The sequence below is a fragment of the Prunus dulcis genome, chromosome 5, assembly GCF_902201215.1.
Source record: "Prunus dulcis chromosome 5, ALMONDv2, whole genome shotgun sequence".
In the NCBI taxonomy this organism is placed as follows: Eukaryota; Viridiplantae; Streptophyta; class Magnoliopsida; order Rosales; family Rosaceae; genus Prunus; species Prunus dulcis.
Window position 1 is genome coordinate 18,128,876 of NC_047654.1, and position 15,792 is coordinate 18,144,667.

Sequence of the window (15,792 nt, forward strand, 5' to 3'; positions counted from 1 at the left end):
AAATAAAGGATTCAAATTCTTATTTTTTAAGTACAACGCCCCAATTAATTGGATTCAACAACGGGTATTTACTTTTGAAGGGCAAATTGTAAATATTTGGACAAATGTAGAATTAACTTCGTAAACAAAAAGCCCAAGTAACAAAAACTAACAAACAATGTCAATACAAACATCCCTAGGCCTAGCAAAACCAACAGCATCATCAAGCAGAGATCACAAATATCCTGAGGTGGAGAATCATAGACCACACATCGCTCCAGGCTGGAACTGCAGCTGGTCATTCTATCTGCTAATGCCGTTCGTTACATTATGCCAATTTGCAGCTGGTCATACTAGTCTTCTGCACCATTTCTGCCATCTTCATCCAATTGCTTTTGCTTCTCTTGTTCCTCTGCCAAAAAAGAAAAAGAAAAAACAAGAACCAGTAAAGTGAGTTCAATATGACTCTACATCTAATCTAAGTTACAGCTTATTAAAGCCACCGGATTAAGCATTTAGTTCTCATTGTCACAGGGTGTAGGCTAATTAAGTGTAAAGTGAAAAACACTTGCATTGCATGCTTTTACATTACAAACTTTGAAGATGTTGGTCCAATAACTTCCATAAAAAAGAAAAACATAAACTAGACTAACAGGCCATAATAAAATTATAGCATACAGGAACTTAAAAGATATATCTCCTATGGCATGTTTGGGTGAGGGTCTTGGCGATTGGATTTGAGGTTAAGTGTTACTTTAAAACTCCATCTTAACCGGATTTGGCCCATTTAAAACTGGGACCTAGGGCGCTGGACCTTAGCTCTGGGACCCTGGTCCGGGTACCCAGTCCTGCGGACGAGGATCCATGGCCAGAGGTCCAGGTCCTTGGCATGGGATCCTGAGTCCAGTGTCCTCGGTCCTCGGTTTCAGGGACCAGGACACAAAACCTAAGTTCCTAATTTGCATTCCATGACACTTTATATGTTAACCAAACAAGTAAAACTGAAATCTTGGGACTTTATATCCCAATCACTTTAAAATCCTGTCAGTTTACCATCCCTTGGCACTTTCAAGCCCCTCATTCAAACACAAGGTCAAGAAGAATGAACTGGAAAAAGCCACCACAAACATAACATCTTCTTTCATACAAAATATAGCTTTTGTTTAGCCAGAGAATATATTCTTAACCAACTAGGCTCAGAGTGCTTCAAAGGCAAGATTGGGCCCTAACCAAATGCAAGATATGCTTCCTAGAAACCTTTTCCCCATTTTCTAAACCCAAACTCACTCTCTACTGCATTGTTAGTCTGTTTACATCGTGGGGCAAGCACATCAAAGAAAAGACTGGATCTTTTAATGGAGAGGGCTGAAATGAGGCCCCAAAACTATGGTTCTGAAACTATTTACCCCCATACAATGCAACAGGATATCCAAGGGGCCACCATTTGAAGTTTGATATAATTGCCCAGTAGGAAATAATAATCCAAATCATGCAGAAAAATTTCAATATCAAGGAATATGAAAAGAAAATGAAAAAATCGAATGCTTTGTTTCTGAAAGTAAAAAATGGTCATAAGTTTTTAAACTTACGAAAACCACTCATCTGTTATCTATCCAACCAATTTAAGAAGAGATCTTTCATGAAATGTGTTCTGTTAAATTTTTCTATGGAGGGAACATGTTATTAAGAAAAATGGTAATTCCATACCCATAAGTTTACACATTGCCTTTTGGGTTCGCCTTTCAAGCTTATCAAGCTTCTTCTGCACATCCCTGCGAAGTTCCCAGTTTGGTTTTTTAGGAGCAATATTCACAAACGGGTCCTGAACATTAATCAAGAATTAGAACATGTGACATAATGGACAATTCACCATGAAAGACACAGAAGCTAGTGATTAAGAGACTAAGTAAAGAAATTCAAAAGTAATGAAGTACCTCTTTCTTCTCTGAGGGAGAAGTTACTGCTGCAACAGGGTCTTCAAACTTTGGTAGGACTGGTGGAACAAGCTTTCCCTCCTGAAGCTTCTTATCATGAGGAACATAATTTCGGAATTTCATGCTGGTGTTATTGCACAAGTTGACAGTTAAATATTAAAACCTCATTTGAAGTATCCCTAGCCAATAAAATTACAGAACTTGAAGAACTAACAACCCCTTATGTATCATTAAAATATGACCAATCACATCCTAATCATACCTTCTAGTATAATTCATAATCAACTATCTCATTAAACTAAATAATTGCAATCATGACATGAAGTCAAATACTATTACCACTACAAGTGAAGATATAGGTTTCGAAAAATTGGAAGCAGAAGTCTCTTATGTGTATGTGAAATTTCTACCTAACCTTCCCAAACTTAATTCAACTTCCCCTTTTGGACACTATTTCAGGTTTACTGTTTTCCTTATACTTAAAGATCTTGTACTCATGTTCTGAACCCATAATCCATAGTCATGCTAACCACAAAAATGAGAAAACCATAAAGCACCTGCATACATTGTTGAGGTATATAAAGGATTAAATATAAACAAAAACCTTTGATGTATCATCTCAAATGACATATGAAAGCACAGCACACATATGTCTATAATTACAGAGTGGGTATGGGGGCATTGGCAACATCATGGGATAAATATTGTACACAAATCTCACTGCACAAAATCATGAATTTGAAAGGAAGATGCACTATAACACCTTCCAGGGCATTGAACTGAAATTAATATCATGAACAAAACCCTAAATAAGACTAATGGGGAATTGGAGGGTGGTAAGTAAGTGATATTAACATACAAAAAGAATAGGATCTACTCACGTTTCTTCGCTAGTTTCATTGTCTTCGTCAGCATTAGAGTCAACCAGAGAGGAATCCTCATCTGGAGTGTTTAACAGTTCCTGCGCAGCTTTAAGAGCTCTTAGCCTCTCTTGACGTGCTGCAACTACTTGTTCAATGGAGTCCTCTTCAGCGGCCATTGCTTCAAATGTAGAAGAAACAGTTAATATTTAACAGATCAGTAGTTTCATCTCCAAATATGGCTTATCTCCTCTCAATAATGAATAATGAAATGACATCAACAATATATTGCAGAGATCAAATGCAAAAGGCAACTCTCTGTACAAGGTTTCACATAATAAGGCATACGACATTACATGCTCAATTGGAGCTATAGCATCAAATACTCAGCCCTAACTCATTAAAAAAAATTATTTTCCACAAAAGACGTTCTTGAAACACCAAGAATCTGTCTGGAGCAAATATACATAGACGCGAGTAGAAATATTTCATGAAAATTTTAGTCTTTCAGCACAAGTAGCGAGTCAGACACAAATAGTTCAAGAAGATTAAAAGCAAAGCCATTCCCAAAAAAAAAGAACAAAAAGAAAAGGTTTCTTGTTTAAAATAAATTTAAATAAAGTTTTTTTTCCTCTCATATAATCAAGACCCACCAATATCCTCTTCAAAACAAAAGAAATTAGTAAATTGTTAGAATTTCTGATCCCCAGACTACCGAGCAAACCAACCCATATTCATACAAGCGCTTAGCATAATCAATCTAATGCATAATTGATTCCTGAGTTAGGTTTCAATTTAAAAAACGAAGAGGAGCTGAAGAACCAGATACAAGACTGAAAGTGCGAGTTTTCTTCGCACTTGAGTCTCGAGTGATATATTTATGGGCCCTTTTTTATAGTTACGGAACAACAGATAAAAGAAGAAGAAGATAGAAGTATTACCAGAGAAGAGAAGAGAAGGTTCCGGAGTGTCGACTCGTCTGCTGCACTGCTCTCTCTGTCACTGAGGGGATTGAAGAAAAGAAAGTGAAAGTTGGAGTTGGGAGGTGAAAAAGAAAGAAAGAAAGATCTTTAGTATAGGCTAAGGGGCCTGGCCAGTCCAACTCCAAGTAAGTAAAATGAAGATCAGAAGCTATTGGGCCTGTAATGGGCCTGTATGTCTGTCAAAAGCTACTGTTTTTGTCTTTGTAAAGCACTAGACTAGCAGAAGCGAGAGCACGATAAGGAAGGAAGAATGAGAAAGGAAGCAGAAGCACAAGTGGAATTGGCAAAAAAGAGATGCAGAGATGTGATCGACCGAATAGAGGGATTGCCAGCTTCCACCAAGATCACTGCTTCTTGCAGACGCACTCTTCTCAAATTGGCCCACTCCGAACTCACTTTCCTCTGCCGCTGTTGCTCCTCCACCTCCTCCTCTTCTTCCACTCCCCTCAACCTCAGGTTTGCCCATTCCTTCCTTCTAACTTCTAAGATTTAATTCTAATGCACTCCTCCCAATAATAATAAAATATCTTCTTTATTTATTTATTTATAATTTACTGCTCCTTTTTTGCTTAGGGTATCTTATAATGAAATTGGAAATATAGGAGAAAAGGATATATATATATATATATATATATATATAAACAAGTGAAATACAAGTTATCTGCTTTACTTACTACTTGTCGTGTCGTTGTAAATGTAAAGCGCATCAGCAATCAAACGAGTTGAGTTGAGTTCTTGTTTTGAATGAATGGCAGTGTCTGTCTTGTTTGTAAACTAAATAGTAAATAGTAATTTTGGCAGTGTCAATATCGGGCACCTCGAGGCAGTTGTTCACCTTCTCCAGCAGCCTTTCATCACTGGTGTTTCCCGCGTTTGCAAGCCAATTCCTTTGTCAACTTTAGCCCCACATCCACATGGGCAGAAAACCGACCCTTGTCTTAAAATACATGTCCACGTTGATATAGTATGTACTCTCCATAGGAACCCTGTCTGGATTATTGTATCTGATAGGAACCCAAAATACATTAGTTGGAGTGGCAGCAGCTGCGGATCCCCTTACAAAAGGGATAAGAGTAAGGGCTTAAAATTGCGTATTCAGCAAGTCACTGCTGCTGCCCGGTCAGCCGTGGCACTGAAACCTTCCTCAGTTATTCTCTTCTTTTCAAACCGAAATGGACTTAGCAGCATTGTTTGCGATAAACTCAAAGATGAATTTGGGGCCACTGAGTTTCAATTGGATTTTCCTGTTTTAGATTTTAATTTTGATTTATCCGAGGAAGCAGGTGAATGGACTAATGTACTTGTTGCGAGAACATATCAAGAGGCTTGTGCATTCGAAATAAAGGTTAGTGATACAAGGAACACTGTTTTAAGTTCAGAATCTGATGTGAAGGATTCAAGCCTGGGAGAGGCTGCTGTTACTGAGAAAGATCCGTTCGTCTCAACAGAGCACACAGAATTTTTCCGTGCTTTCTCTAACCTTATTTCAGGAATGGAATTCTACTCATTGTATCTAAAAAATGGGGAATCCGCTCAAGTTGGGAGTCTTCTGGGTCAAAGTGAACTTATAAACTTTGATACAACTGCCTTGATTGCTCTTGTATCAGGTATTAGTAATGGTGGCACTCCAAAACTTTTGGCTACTCCAGAAAGTGAATTGAGGCAACGGTTTAAGGGTAACTACGAGTTTGTGATTGGACAGGTTAGTTCTTCCTGGTTGCACCTTTTGTTTGGAGTATTGGCTATTTCTTTCCACATTGTTGGAGAGGTCCCAAGTTCGAATCCTCCCTCCCCCAATTCAGAAAAAAAGGATATATTATTAATTATACTTAGCAAGCATGATAATAGCAGTTATTATAGTAAAGTTTTACTGCTCAAATCTTTTGTTACATTTTATGCTACCTATAAAGAAATTAATAAGTAGAAGATCATATTGCTCTCTCTCTCTCTCTCTCTCTCTCTCTCTCTCTCTCTCTCTCTTTCTCCCTTATTCCTCTTTGCCCACGAGCAAAATGGTCAAGTATTAAGACTTGGCAGTATGTTAAAATGACAACTTTTAAGATTTTAGTCACCGGTACACAATACATTGAACTTCTGTATTCTGTTGATTAATCTTTTCCTAAAATGTTTCTTGTGGTAAAAACTACTGTGCTGACTCACAAGGTTTGTTTATCTTCAAACTTTTTTTTTCTTCTTGAAAAAAATATTGGCCTTACATTAACATCCCAGGTACGGTTTCTTGATCTTCTGCCAGGTGATGTCTGAAATTCAGAATCCAATTCTTGTTGAACTTGGTCGCACAATATCTGGGAAGAGAGTCATAATCTGTGAAAGTGTTCGTTCAGAGTTCAAAGAGTTAGTATTGATGTGTGGAGGGCCCAATGAGAAGTTGAGAGCTAGTCAGTTACTGAATTGTCTTACGTGAGTTTTTGACCAGTTTTTTCTTTTTAACTTCTTTGAATTTTTTTTTTATCTGCATTAATTTCAAAGGGAAATAAACACTGACATTATAGAGAGGAAAAAAAAAAAAAAAACTAAACTAGTCAAAGTTGAGCATATGATCTACAAGGTCTGCTTTAATTGCATTGTGTGTAGTTATTTTATTTTGTACGACGTTGTTCTTTAAGTTAATTATTTAAAGCAACATGGTTATTTTATTTTGTGGTTCACATTTAAAGATGTTCTAATACAAAATAGTTTAGTGATGTCCTTCACAACAAACTCTTTTACCCACCTTTAAGTTTTAACCGTTTACCAGAGGACCAAAAATAGCTCAGTGAGGACAAGTGGGACTAGCAGCTGACCACAGTAAATGATTGCTGGGAAGGAGGGAAAACCATAAAACCCACATTGACGAGGACAGATTTGGCCAATTTGGGTTTCCTCAGAAGTTTGCTGAATTTTCTTATTTATTGCTGTCAGGGTTAATTTCTCCCAAGGGTTACTTATGTCCTACCTCTGGCCCCTGCGGCCCTGGTTTTGCAACCTCCTTCAGTTAGTAGTTGTCGTTCTTTTGGGCTTTCTGTGCATGTGTGTTGTCTCTAGTATACTTATTTCTTAGAACTTCAAAAAATTTCACTGATATAATTCGCCTTAGGTTGCAGAATGCTTCAACTTAATTGGTGAGTTAATCTTGGATTCATGATTTAGGTGACCTTCTTAGATTGCATTTGGAGAATTACACTTACATATTTGCTTCCAAGGTTGGTAAAGTATGTAGATTCTGTTCCCCTCAGTGTAGGACATTAAGCATATCTATAGGGCTTTTTTTCTTCTTCTATATATGTAGGAAAAAAAAAAATTGTAGAAATTGGGAAACAAACACAGTAGACATTTGTGAGAACCAACCAACCCTAGTCTGCAATGTGCATTAAGTCCAAACAGGGTTAAGCCTGTCCGAAAAAATTTGAGTTTCATTGACATTTTGTTTGATATGTTTGATGATTTTTGCTCCCTTATATATCTATGGTTAATCGTGGTTTAAATATGAGTGGTGATTTCCCCACTCCAATTTTATCCACTTACACTCCATTTTATAACTAAAAAAGGAGTGTTAGTGGATAAAATTGGAGTGGGGAAATCATTACCCTTAAATTTATATGTATATATAAAATATTTTGTATTATCCTGCACTAATAACCTTTAGGACTGGTATAGGGTTGTTCCTAATAGTCCTTCTGAACGCATGATGAACCTTCCAACCACTAGAAAACTGGCTTTGAAGAATAAGGTTGTTTTTGGTACTGGTGATTACTGGTGTGCTCCAACTGTAACGGCAAATATGGCATTTGTGAGAGCAATTTCACAAACTGGGATGTCCTTGTTTACCATTGAGCACAGACCTCGCGCTTTGACTGGTGATTAGTTCTATGTTGTCCTCAGATTAAGAAGTGAAGCATGCTCCCATGGATGGTGATATCAGGTATAGTTAATCCATGTTAACAATTGAAGTGATTGAATCTGTATCTACATTCATTAATAACTACCTTTACACTTATAGAGAAACAAGCAAACACATTATCCATTCTAACTGTTACATCAAATGTGTGTTGAAACTGATTATAGGAATATTCTCTAAATAAATGTACATCTAGAGTTTTGTGAGAGTAATGGTTGGTTGCAAGGGTATGCAACTTTTGATGAATTGTTTCCTTCAGCCTGCAAAGTGGCTTAATTTAATCTCACACATAATTGTGGCTGCTAGTAGTAAACAGATTCTTGAAGAAATGAAGTCCTGCAAATAATACAACGAAGAACCCAAGTTTCATATGGGAATGGGCAATGGTTTATGGAATGACTGAGTGGCTACTTCTTGCTATATTGGGGTTTGATCTATGATGAGCTATTCCAGAGAACGTAAAAAAGAAAATTATTTATTTCCTCTATAGGTCATTGAGGGGTTTGAAGATCTGCTTGAATTTGGGGGGTGGCATTTTTGTCAAACGGGACCTGCTGGATCAGCTGAGACTTGAACTGATCAGAACACCTGGTGGTTTGTGGCGCCCATATGTTCCAGTCATTTGGGTACATCTAGGAGACGGTGGGTTCTCTGATCTTTCTAGTTATAAAACTCAAATTATTGATGGACATGCCACTGTCATGTAAACCCTATAATAATGTAGGTTTGTAAAACAGTTTTTATAAGATGTTGCTTTAGCCACACGGTATTGTGATTTTCATGCATTCGAGGATTCTCATCTTACTACAAGATTAAAAGGCGAGCAATGTGGAAAACAATCAAATTCAAACCTTCCATCTCAAAAACAAAAAGGAAAAAGAAATAAAGAAAGAAATGCAATAAAGAGAAGGGAAGGGGATTAAAACAGGTCCCATCCCATCTCCAAAATTGTAGACAGACAGACAAAGACTTGATGCCGGATTAATTCAATCAAAGCTTCAATCTAAATCTACAATTATTAGCTTTAATGCTAATCAAGTTATTAGCAGTTAAGCTATCCACCACCAACAAGCATTCCCCCAAGATCCTTACCTTCCTGAGCTTTAATGTCCCGAGTTGGATTGCTACGGGTGCATCAACCTTAAGATCCAAGGGGATGCGTCCGGTTTGTTGTTGCTGTTGCAGTGCATTCATCAAAGTGTTTCCGTACTGCGTTTGGCCGGTCAAGGCCACGTTGAGTAGTGTTTTGTTCTGGTGACCTTGGTAAAACTTTGGCAGTGTCCCTTGGCAAAGCTTCATGTTTGTATACCACACGCTCAACCGGCCACCTTGCTCGTAGTGAATTCCGATCTTTTTATTTGGGTTATTGGCTGTTATCTTCACGTCAAATTTAGCATATAGAGTAATGTCCAAATTGAGCCTTAGATCGCTTATTTTCAAGCTATCAACCGAGTAATTTGGAAGTTTTGGATGGAAGATAAGGTAGAGAAGGCCAGCAGTGGCTCCTATTATGATGAATACAAAGACAAGGATGCCTATTGTGCAATACATGCACCTGCTCCAACAAGTACATGAACATGTGCTTGTGCTTCTCTTTAAATTTGTTGGTGGCTTCTTCGCATGGATATTAACCGGAAGGCTACTACGTGCTTGTATTTGTAAAGGGTGATGCTCCTGCTGATCAATCTCCTCTTTCTGATCTTTATCAAACTTTTCTTTCTCTGTTGTTGTTGTTGTTGTTACTGATGAACTGTGCCGGTGTCCCTGTGGCTGTGGCACTGCCGGAGGCACAGACACGGTGGTGGGTGGTGCTTCCACATCCCCAGCAGGATGAACTCTCTGATGATCACCCATCTCTCTCTGTTATTTTAAATAGCTCTCACCCACAACTAACTGCGATCATGGATGATATTGATAGTAGTCTAGATAGATAGAGTAACTGAGAAAGCATTCTTAGTAACTCATGGATATAAATAGAGATTTTGAAGTTTGAATTAACATTTCCTTCCTAATAGCATTTGCGTATGTGTTCTGCTTCCTTCCTAGGATTAGGATAGGACCTTTTTGGGAGAAAAACCAGAAAGGTTTGAACTGATTACCATCCTCACCTGCTCACAACAACAAACGCAACACCAGGTACCGTATATCATTATCATACATGTGATATGGTATGGTAGTTCAGCTAAGTTATAACAAGAAAGAAGCATACACTTAAACACATACTTGAACTACCACATTTCCTTGTCTGTTATAAAAGCTCTAGTTTTGAGACACTTGCAACTTAAGGTGCTCCTACGAAATTCCAGCAGTTAGCTAGCAAAAGCAAACACTTAAAAATTGAATAAGAGAGATACTGAATTTGAACCCATATGTCTTTTTTTTATATTATTTTTTCTCAAAAGAAATAGCGTTCCCCTTCTGAACTTTAATTTGGATTTAATTAAAAGGCTTAAATGTCAAAATGGTCCTTGTGTTTTACTATGTTGGCCAATTTAGTTCATGTGTTTTCAATTTAGCCAATTTAATCCCATATTTAACACTATTAGCCTATATAGTCCAATCCGTTAAATTTACCGTTAAATAAACATTATACACCTTTTTTTTGTCCTTTAAAAACCTATAAACCTTTTTGAAATTAATAAAAAATTGAATTAACTTAAAAACATTAAAACATAACATTTGAAGAAAAAAAAAATGTTATTTGCCTTCGTCTCTTAGTTTTTCCATAAAAAGAAATCATGTGCTTGGCACATGTCACCATTCCCAAGGGTGTGGTAGTCATTTTACATCATAAACACCAACGGGGTCTAGCCGAGTAGAAAATGATCTTGACTTGCAGATCATAAGTCACAGAATCGAACCCCCATGGCATCATTTGTGTGTGGGTGTCTGTGAGAAATCCCCCTTCCCTCTAATTTAGACTATCGCTTGTACTTAACAAAAAAAAGTGGAAAGGAATCTCTCTCTCGTGTTAATTTGATACTTTAAACCATATGGGTTTTGTTCACCCATCAAACACGTTGCACGTATGACCAAGAAGATTGAATTAAATCTGTCTTCTCAAATCCCATAGAATGCTAGTGTAGATGCCCAACTTTAAGAATAGTTTTAACATAGTAACAAACAAGTAATACGGCGGGTTATGTGAGATAGGTTTGAGCTTCCAGTAGATTGCCCACAGATAATCCTACTCCATAAATACCCACTTTCAGAATTCAGATGAAACTTACTTTATTTTATCAGAACAATATTGTACAATTAACTCTCTCACGTGTATCCAGGCAAGGCAACTTCAATATGACAGAAAAAGAGAAATTACTTTGCCATGTGGATGACACAACGCAAACACTTCCCTTCTCTCATGAGGTTGAAAGCTTTGTTGACATCTTCAAATGGCAGGTTATGTGTTATGTACTCGTCGACTTGGATTTCCTGCAGGTAGATTTTTTGGAATTCAAACAGGCTGTGCATTTTATTTTGTGGATTAAAAAAATGTAACAAGTAAGTATTTTTTTCTTAAACTAGAAGAATAAACATGATCGGTCAATGGGAACATGTTAGCTGTTTAAAACAGAGATCAACGGTTAACATGAAATAAAACAAAAGAATTTAGCATCATACTGGCTGCAAATTGGCATGCCTTCTTAGCATACACACCTTTAAAGCTGAAGAAAGAAATAGTTTAACACAGAAGAAATAGCAGTGAGAAGGATTAGGAGGAACTTGTTCTAGATGGTTTATAAATTCAACCTAAGAATTCGATACTAAGCGAAATTCAGATTATAACCCTACTACTTCAAACAAGATGATTTGATAAGTTTGTACATTAGACATTTATCAAACTAAGACATGATAAATTGTTTGGGCATGCCCTATCGCATTCTTGTAACTAGGACTAAACATTGTCAGTAGATTTTCCAGCTACATGAGGACACACGAAATTTTACAACAATGGGAGGGAAAAGGACACTTAATATTAGAAGGGAGATTGGACTTATTGAAGATTCATTGAAGTTTTAGTTAGTATTACCTTTTTTGTGTACATATCTACTAATGAAGGGAGATGAGATTTAGGTTTCCATCCTCCAAATAGAGATCCCTTCAATGTTCTTCCAGTAAGAAATATTCCATAATGAGCTGTTACCTCCGGCTTCACTTTTGGCACACCAAGTGTAACTGTCAACCCCCATCCCTTCAAAGAAACGCCAGATACAAATGAGTGAAGTTCAATAAATAAGAACTCATCACATACACAAAAATAAATATGAGATAGGCTTAGGGGAAAAAGAAAAACACTGAGATATGAGAAATTTACATCGCAGCATGCCTGCAAAGCAGTAGTTACCATTCCAGTGTCACCTATACATTCAAATGAGTAATCAGCCCCTCCACCTGTCAGATTCTTAATAACCTGAAAGAAAGTTAGCTTATATGTAAATTTCAAACTAAATGACTTCAAGTTCATTCATCATGGTTCCTTACACATATCACTGTTGCATTATAAGATTCACTATATCACCAATGAGACAGAAATTCCAATCACCTCATTCAATTTACCACCAAATCCGGCATCAGTTATGCTGGCTATTTAATTCTTTTTATTTCTTTCATAATAAATTTCACTTGGGAGGGCAGCAGGGGAATATGGTTGTTTCTGTTTATTTCAACATTACCTGTTGAATAGGATCTTTGCTGTCATGAAGGTTGATAAATGCTGTAATTCCAAAAGCTTTTGCTGTACAAATAAGAGCACTTCTTTACCAACAAATACATTAGGGACTTGTACCATAGAACTCCAGACAGAAAAAGAAAAAGAAAATAAAAAAAATACCATTTTCACCCTTTTCAGGATTAGTGTCAACACCAATTATTTGAGATGCTCCCCTAAGCTTAGCACCCTGTGCAACCTATCATACAAGAAATCATTACTGTTTAAGTCATGCTGCTGTCATATTTGAAAAGTGAAAACTGTTAACAAGTCTCTGCACTTACAGAAAGGCCTACGGTCCCAAGACCAAATATCACCACACTTGATCCATTAGATATATCAGCAACATTCCAAGCTGCACCCAAGCCTAAAAATATGTCAACATATGTCAGCAACGTTTTTCCTTGATCAAGAATTGCAATTACATATGTATGTGACTACGTGCAGGGGCATGTGAGGGCTATCCGATTCCTTTTCTTCTGCTCCTCCCTATCCCCCATCACCTCCAAAACAAAGGAAGCCTTTTTATATTATTCCTTGCATTTTAATTGTGAAGAAACTTATCATTAACGGAAAATTCATTCCTCTATTACAACATGAACACAGACAAACACCAACTTGCATATGCGAACCAAATTATACACCCATGTGCAGGGCAAGTGCATTATTACAAACATCAGTGATTATTTGTGCTTTAGCTTTTTTATGCTCCCACTCGAAATTACTATTTGATTCTCATTCACATTCTAGTATTTAAACTTCTATTTTCAGGTCATTTAGTTTGGTCACCGCAAAGAAACTTCTACCCAATACCAATAATTTCTAGCTACACCTGTATAGCGTATCTGAGCTATATATGTATGTATGCATTTATCATATGCATGTATTTACATAAATACAATGAAAGAATAAATGGTCATGGTATCATGTGATTTGATGGCAATATCATGATTTGAAACTCTACCTGCAGCTACTCCACAACTGAGAAGGCATACTTTCTCCAGAGGCACAACTGAGCTGATTTTGACAGCACATCCCGAGTGCACCACAGTATATTCACTGAAACTTGAAACTGCACAATAATGATAAATGGGCTCCCCATTTATGGAGAAGCGCGTCCTCTGATCACAGTGCATTACACCTCTCCTTTCCAGCCCCAGTACTTCACATATGTTGCTTTTACCTGATGTGCATTGCCTGCATTTCCCGCACTCTCCAATGAAGACTGTTAGCACATGGTCCCCTTCAGTAAACTCTGTAACTCCCTGCCCAACACTCTCGACAATCCTGAAAAATAGCTATTGGGAACTTATATCACCTAAAGAAGTATAGCAAATCAGCAATAATAATATAATATCACAGCACTGTGGAGTAGTTGATCATCCTCACCCTACAAACCATTCAAAGCTTATTGATATTTTCTCTACGCCTTTTTGTATTTCTTATATAAGTGAAACTGTCCTTTACTTCAAACCTAAGGAAATAAGTTTTGGTGCTGTAGTGTATCACAAGAGCAACAGTTCAGTATAGCGTGGTTATCTTCAACACACTCTGATTGTATCACTCCTAGAACAATGCTTGGCTCTTCACCAGTGTGGATGAAGGTAATCACCAATTTAAAAGCATGAATTGTTGAAAATGGTGGGGAGTACCATATTAAATTGTTGTTAACTATAATCATTTAATGTTGCAAAGATAATAGGAGAAAATGGTGAGTGTGACACCCCAGTAGGAAGGAAAAAGTTCTTCCTCACCAGTGAGGAGCCAAGCATTGTCCTCACTTCTATACCTCAAGTATCACCTCTAACCCAAACCTGAGCATCCAATGGAAGGGCCAATTCAGCTCAACACATGTTACAAGCAAGGCATACATCTAGAATATAAAAAATTAACTAAGAAATTGACTAAACAATTTTACGGCCTGATAATTGGAAACCACTTGTGCATTATGCCATAGTTTCTCAATCTTGCATTAGATAGCTAGTACTATAATATAAATATAAGTAGATGAAAAAAATAGGGAAATAACTTACCCTGTTGCTTCATGGCCAAATATTCGAGGAAAAATAGCCTGCAAAATAACAGGGGGAAATGGAGTAGGATGAAATACCAGTATTCTCATGAATAAATTCAGCACCCTTTTTCCTAAGTTTTTATCAGGGAAGTATAACTGCATTGAAAGAACGGCGGTGTGGATGAAATACGAGTATTCTCCTGCTTCATGTGATGATGTGAGGGAGAAGGTAGAAGATGCTCTTTAAGGAGAATCCATGTTCAGTAACCATCAAGGGGTATCCATAAATAATCATATTTTTGGTATCAACATACATAACTTTTTTCAGTAAGATGAATAGTCAGTTGATGCTTAGCTCCTGATAGGTCTGAATTTCGAAAAATTTAAACAGGATATTAATTCATGGATAAGTTCATTACTTTAAACCAAGGTTTACTTCTTCTCAGTTACTTTAATGACTAATCTTGAACAATTGTTTTACAAGAAAATTAATCCATCCGGAAAGAAGAAAGCATATCTGGCAGTGGCACAAACAAAGTTTTAATTTTTCTTGGTCAGATAGAAACCATAAGTAATTGTTAAACGAATTTTCCTAGCCAGATAATGATTATTTTCCTAGATGTTCAATAAGTAGGAAACAAGAAAAAAAAAGAAGTGAAGGAAAAGTAATATTGTTTTATCTCTATTTGTGTTGAAAAGAAGAAGAAAAGAAAGGGGGAAAAGAGTAGGACAAAATAAGAAGAGGAGAGTACCTGAGACTCCCAGGCAGTGATGTCACTGCGACAGAGAGAGGTGCAGACGACTTTGATCCTTATCTCCATTGCCTGAGGTGGATTCACATTCACTTCCTCTATCACCAAAGGCTTTCCAGCTCCCCATGCCACCGCAGCTTTTACAAATTTTTTTAAAAAAACAAAATAATACATGATTAATAACTATAATTAGAAGCAAATTCCATATTCGTACTGTGAATGTGAAGATTGCAGCAAGCATGCATTGTAGAAATAACATACATACCTTTGCAGGTGATGACATCGGGTTGTTTTACGCAAGGCAATGACATTTGCATTTGCTGCGCAAAGCTTGTCTTCCTGAATTAATATTCCGAAGACAAGAAAGACAGACAGCGAACAATCAACAAAGAAGAACCAGACGAGGGAGACGACGAGGTTGGCTGGAGTGAGGGAGCAAAGCAATTGTCTTTAGACTCTCCCCTCTTTACAAGTCAACAAATAATCTGTAGCTGTAGTCTCTACAAAAGCGGGGTTGGTGGGTAAAGGTTTTCTTCACCTAACCGTTGCAGAGAGGGGATAGGCTGTCTTTTACCGGACACTCCACTCCACCTTGTTTTTCTTCTTAAATAAAAAAAATAAAAAAATCAGGTACTAGAATTTGAGACATCTCATTCAACAACAT

General features: G+C 37.2%; 4 protein-coding genes across 10 annotated transcripts; 1 reads left to right on the forward strand and 3 right to left on the reverse strand.

Moving 5' to 3' along the window:
• Nucleotides 1–44: 44 nt before the first annotated feature.
• LOC117628044 (coiled-coil domain-containing protein 12-like) lies at nt 45–4,164 on the reverse strand. The gene is made up of 5 exons (XM_034360404.1): nt 3,715–4,164; nt 2,795–2,954; nt 1,914–2,037; nt 1,687–1,801; nt 45–391 (listed from the first exon to the last, which is right to left on the reverse strand). Exons 2-5 carry the CDS (start codon nt 2,950–2,952, stop codon nt 333–335), a joined length of 456 nt encoding a protein of 151 aa, XP_034216295.1. The 5' UTR covers nt 2,953–2,954; nt 3,715–4,164; the 3' UTR covers nt 45–332.
• Nucleotides 3,983–8,433, forward strand: LOC117628042. 5 transcript variants are annotated; one of them, XR_004585887.1, is made up of 5 exons: nt 3,983–4,212; nt 4,546–5,458; nt 6,011–6,177; nt 7,414–7,678; nt 7,961–8,433. XR_004585887.1 is itself a non-coding variant. In XM_034360400.1 (4 exons), the coding sequence occupies exons 1-4, from the start codon at nt 4,007–4,009 to the stop codon at nt 7,619–7,621; spliced, it is 1,494 nt and encodes a 497-aa protein (XP_034216291.1). In that variant the 5' UTR covers nt 3,983–4,006; the 3' UTR covers nt 7,622–8,433. The 5 variants fall into 5 exon arrangements, 2 of the variants coding, with proteins under 2 accessions (XP_034216291.1, XP_034216293.1); XR_004585886.1 differs by having other exon boundaries at nt 7,964–8,433; XR_004585888.1 differs by having other exon boundaries at nt 8,145–8,433.
• Nucleotides 8,434–8,511: 78 nt separating this feature from the next.
• Nucleotides 8,512–9,758, reverse strand: LOC117628346 (NDR1/HIN1-like protein 6). The gene has a single exon (XM_034360769.1). It carries the CDS (start codon nt 9,506–9,508, stop codon nt 8,645–8,647), a length of 864 nt encoding a protein of 287 aa, XP_034216660.1. The 5' UTR covers nt 9,509–9,758; the 3' UTR covers nt 8,512–8,644.
• A 923-nt stretch (nt 9,759–10,681) lies between these two features.
• On the reverse strand, nt 10,682–15,726 carry LOC117627483 (alcohol dehydrogenase-like 6). Of its 3 annotated transcripts, XM_034359600.1 has the most exons (11): nt 15,394–15,726; nt 15,129–15,265; nt 14,396–14,433; nt 13,546–13,649; nt 13,327–13,434; nt 12,647–12,729; nt 12,486–12,561; nt 12,328–12,389; nt 11,970–12,065; nt 11,685–11,846; nt 10,682–11,086 (listed from the first exon to the last, which is right to left on the reverse strand). In XM_034359600.1, the coding sequence occupies exons 1-11, from the start codon at nt 15,443–15,445 to the stop codon at nt 10,970–10,972; spliced, it is 1,035 nt and encodes a 344-aa protein (XP_034215491.1). In that variant the 5' UTR covers nt 15,446–15,726; the 3' UTR covers nt 10,682–10,969. The 3 variants fall into 3 exon arrangements, with proteins under 3 accessions (XP_034215491.1, XP_034215489.1, XP_034215490.1); XM_034359598.1 differs by having other exon boundaries at nt 13,327–13,649; XM_034359599.1 differs by lacking the exon at nt 14,396–14,433 and having other exon boundaries at nt 13,327–13,660.
• Between the last annotated feature and the right edge of the window lie 66 nt (nt 15,727–15,792).

Coding starts and splice junctions, on each gene's coding strand:
- LOC117628042 (XM_034360400.1), top strand. CDS start 4,007: ATGAGAAAGGAAGCAGAAGCACAAGTGGAATTGGCAAAAAAGAGATGC. Junction 4,213..4,545: donor TCCACTCCCCTCAACCTCAG/GTTTGCCCATTC, acceptor AATAGTAAATAG/TAATTTTGGCAGTGTCAATA. Junction 6,178..7,413: donor CAGTTACTGAATTGTCTTAC/GTGAGTTTTTGA, acceptor GGACTGGTATAG/GGTTGTTCCTAATAGTCCTT.
- LOC117627483 (XM_034359598.1), bottom strand. CDS start 15,445: ATGCAAATGTCATTGCCTTGCGTAAAACAACCCGATGTCATCACCTGC. Junction 15,266..15,393: donor CGATGTCATCACCTGCAAAG/GTATGTATGTTA, acceptor AATTTGTAAAAG/CTGCGGTGGCATGGGGAGCT. Junction 12,730..13,326: donor CAGTTGTGGAGTAGCTGCAG/GTAGAGTTTCAA, acceptor ACATATTTTTAG/GCTTGGGTGCAGCTTGGAAT.
- LOC117628346 (XM_034360769.1), bottom strand. CDS start 9,508: ATGGGTGATCATCAGAGAGTTCATCCTGCTGGGGATGTGGAAGCACCA.
- LOC117628044 (XM_034360404.1), bottom strand. CDS start 2,952: ATGGCCGCTGAAGAGGACTCCATTGAACAAGTAGTTGCAGCACGTCAA. Junction 2,038..2,794: donor AATGAAACTAGCGAAGAAAC/GTGAGTAGATCC, acceptor CAATAACACCAG/CATGAAATTCCGAAATTATG. Junction 392..1,686: donor GGCAATGTGTAAACTTATGG/GTATGGAATTAC, acceptor CTTTTTTGGCAG/AGGAACAAGAGAAGCAAAAG.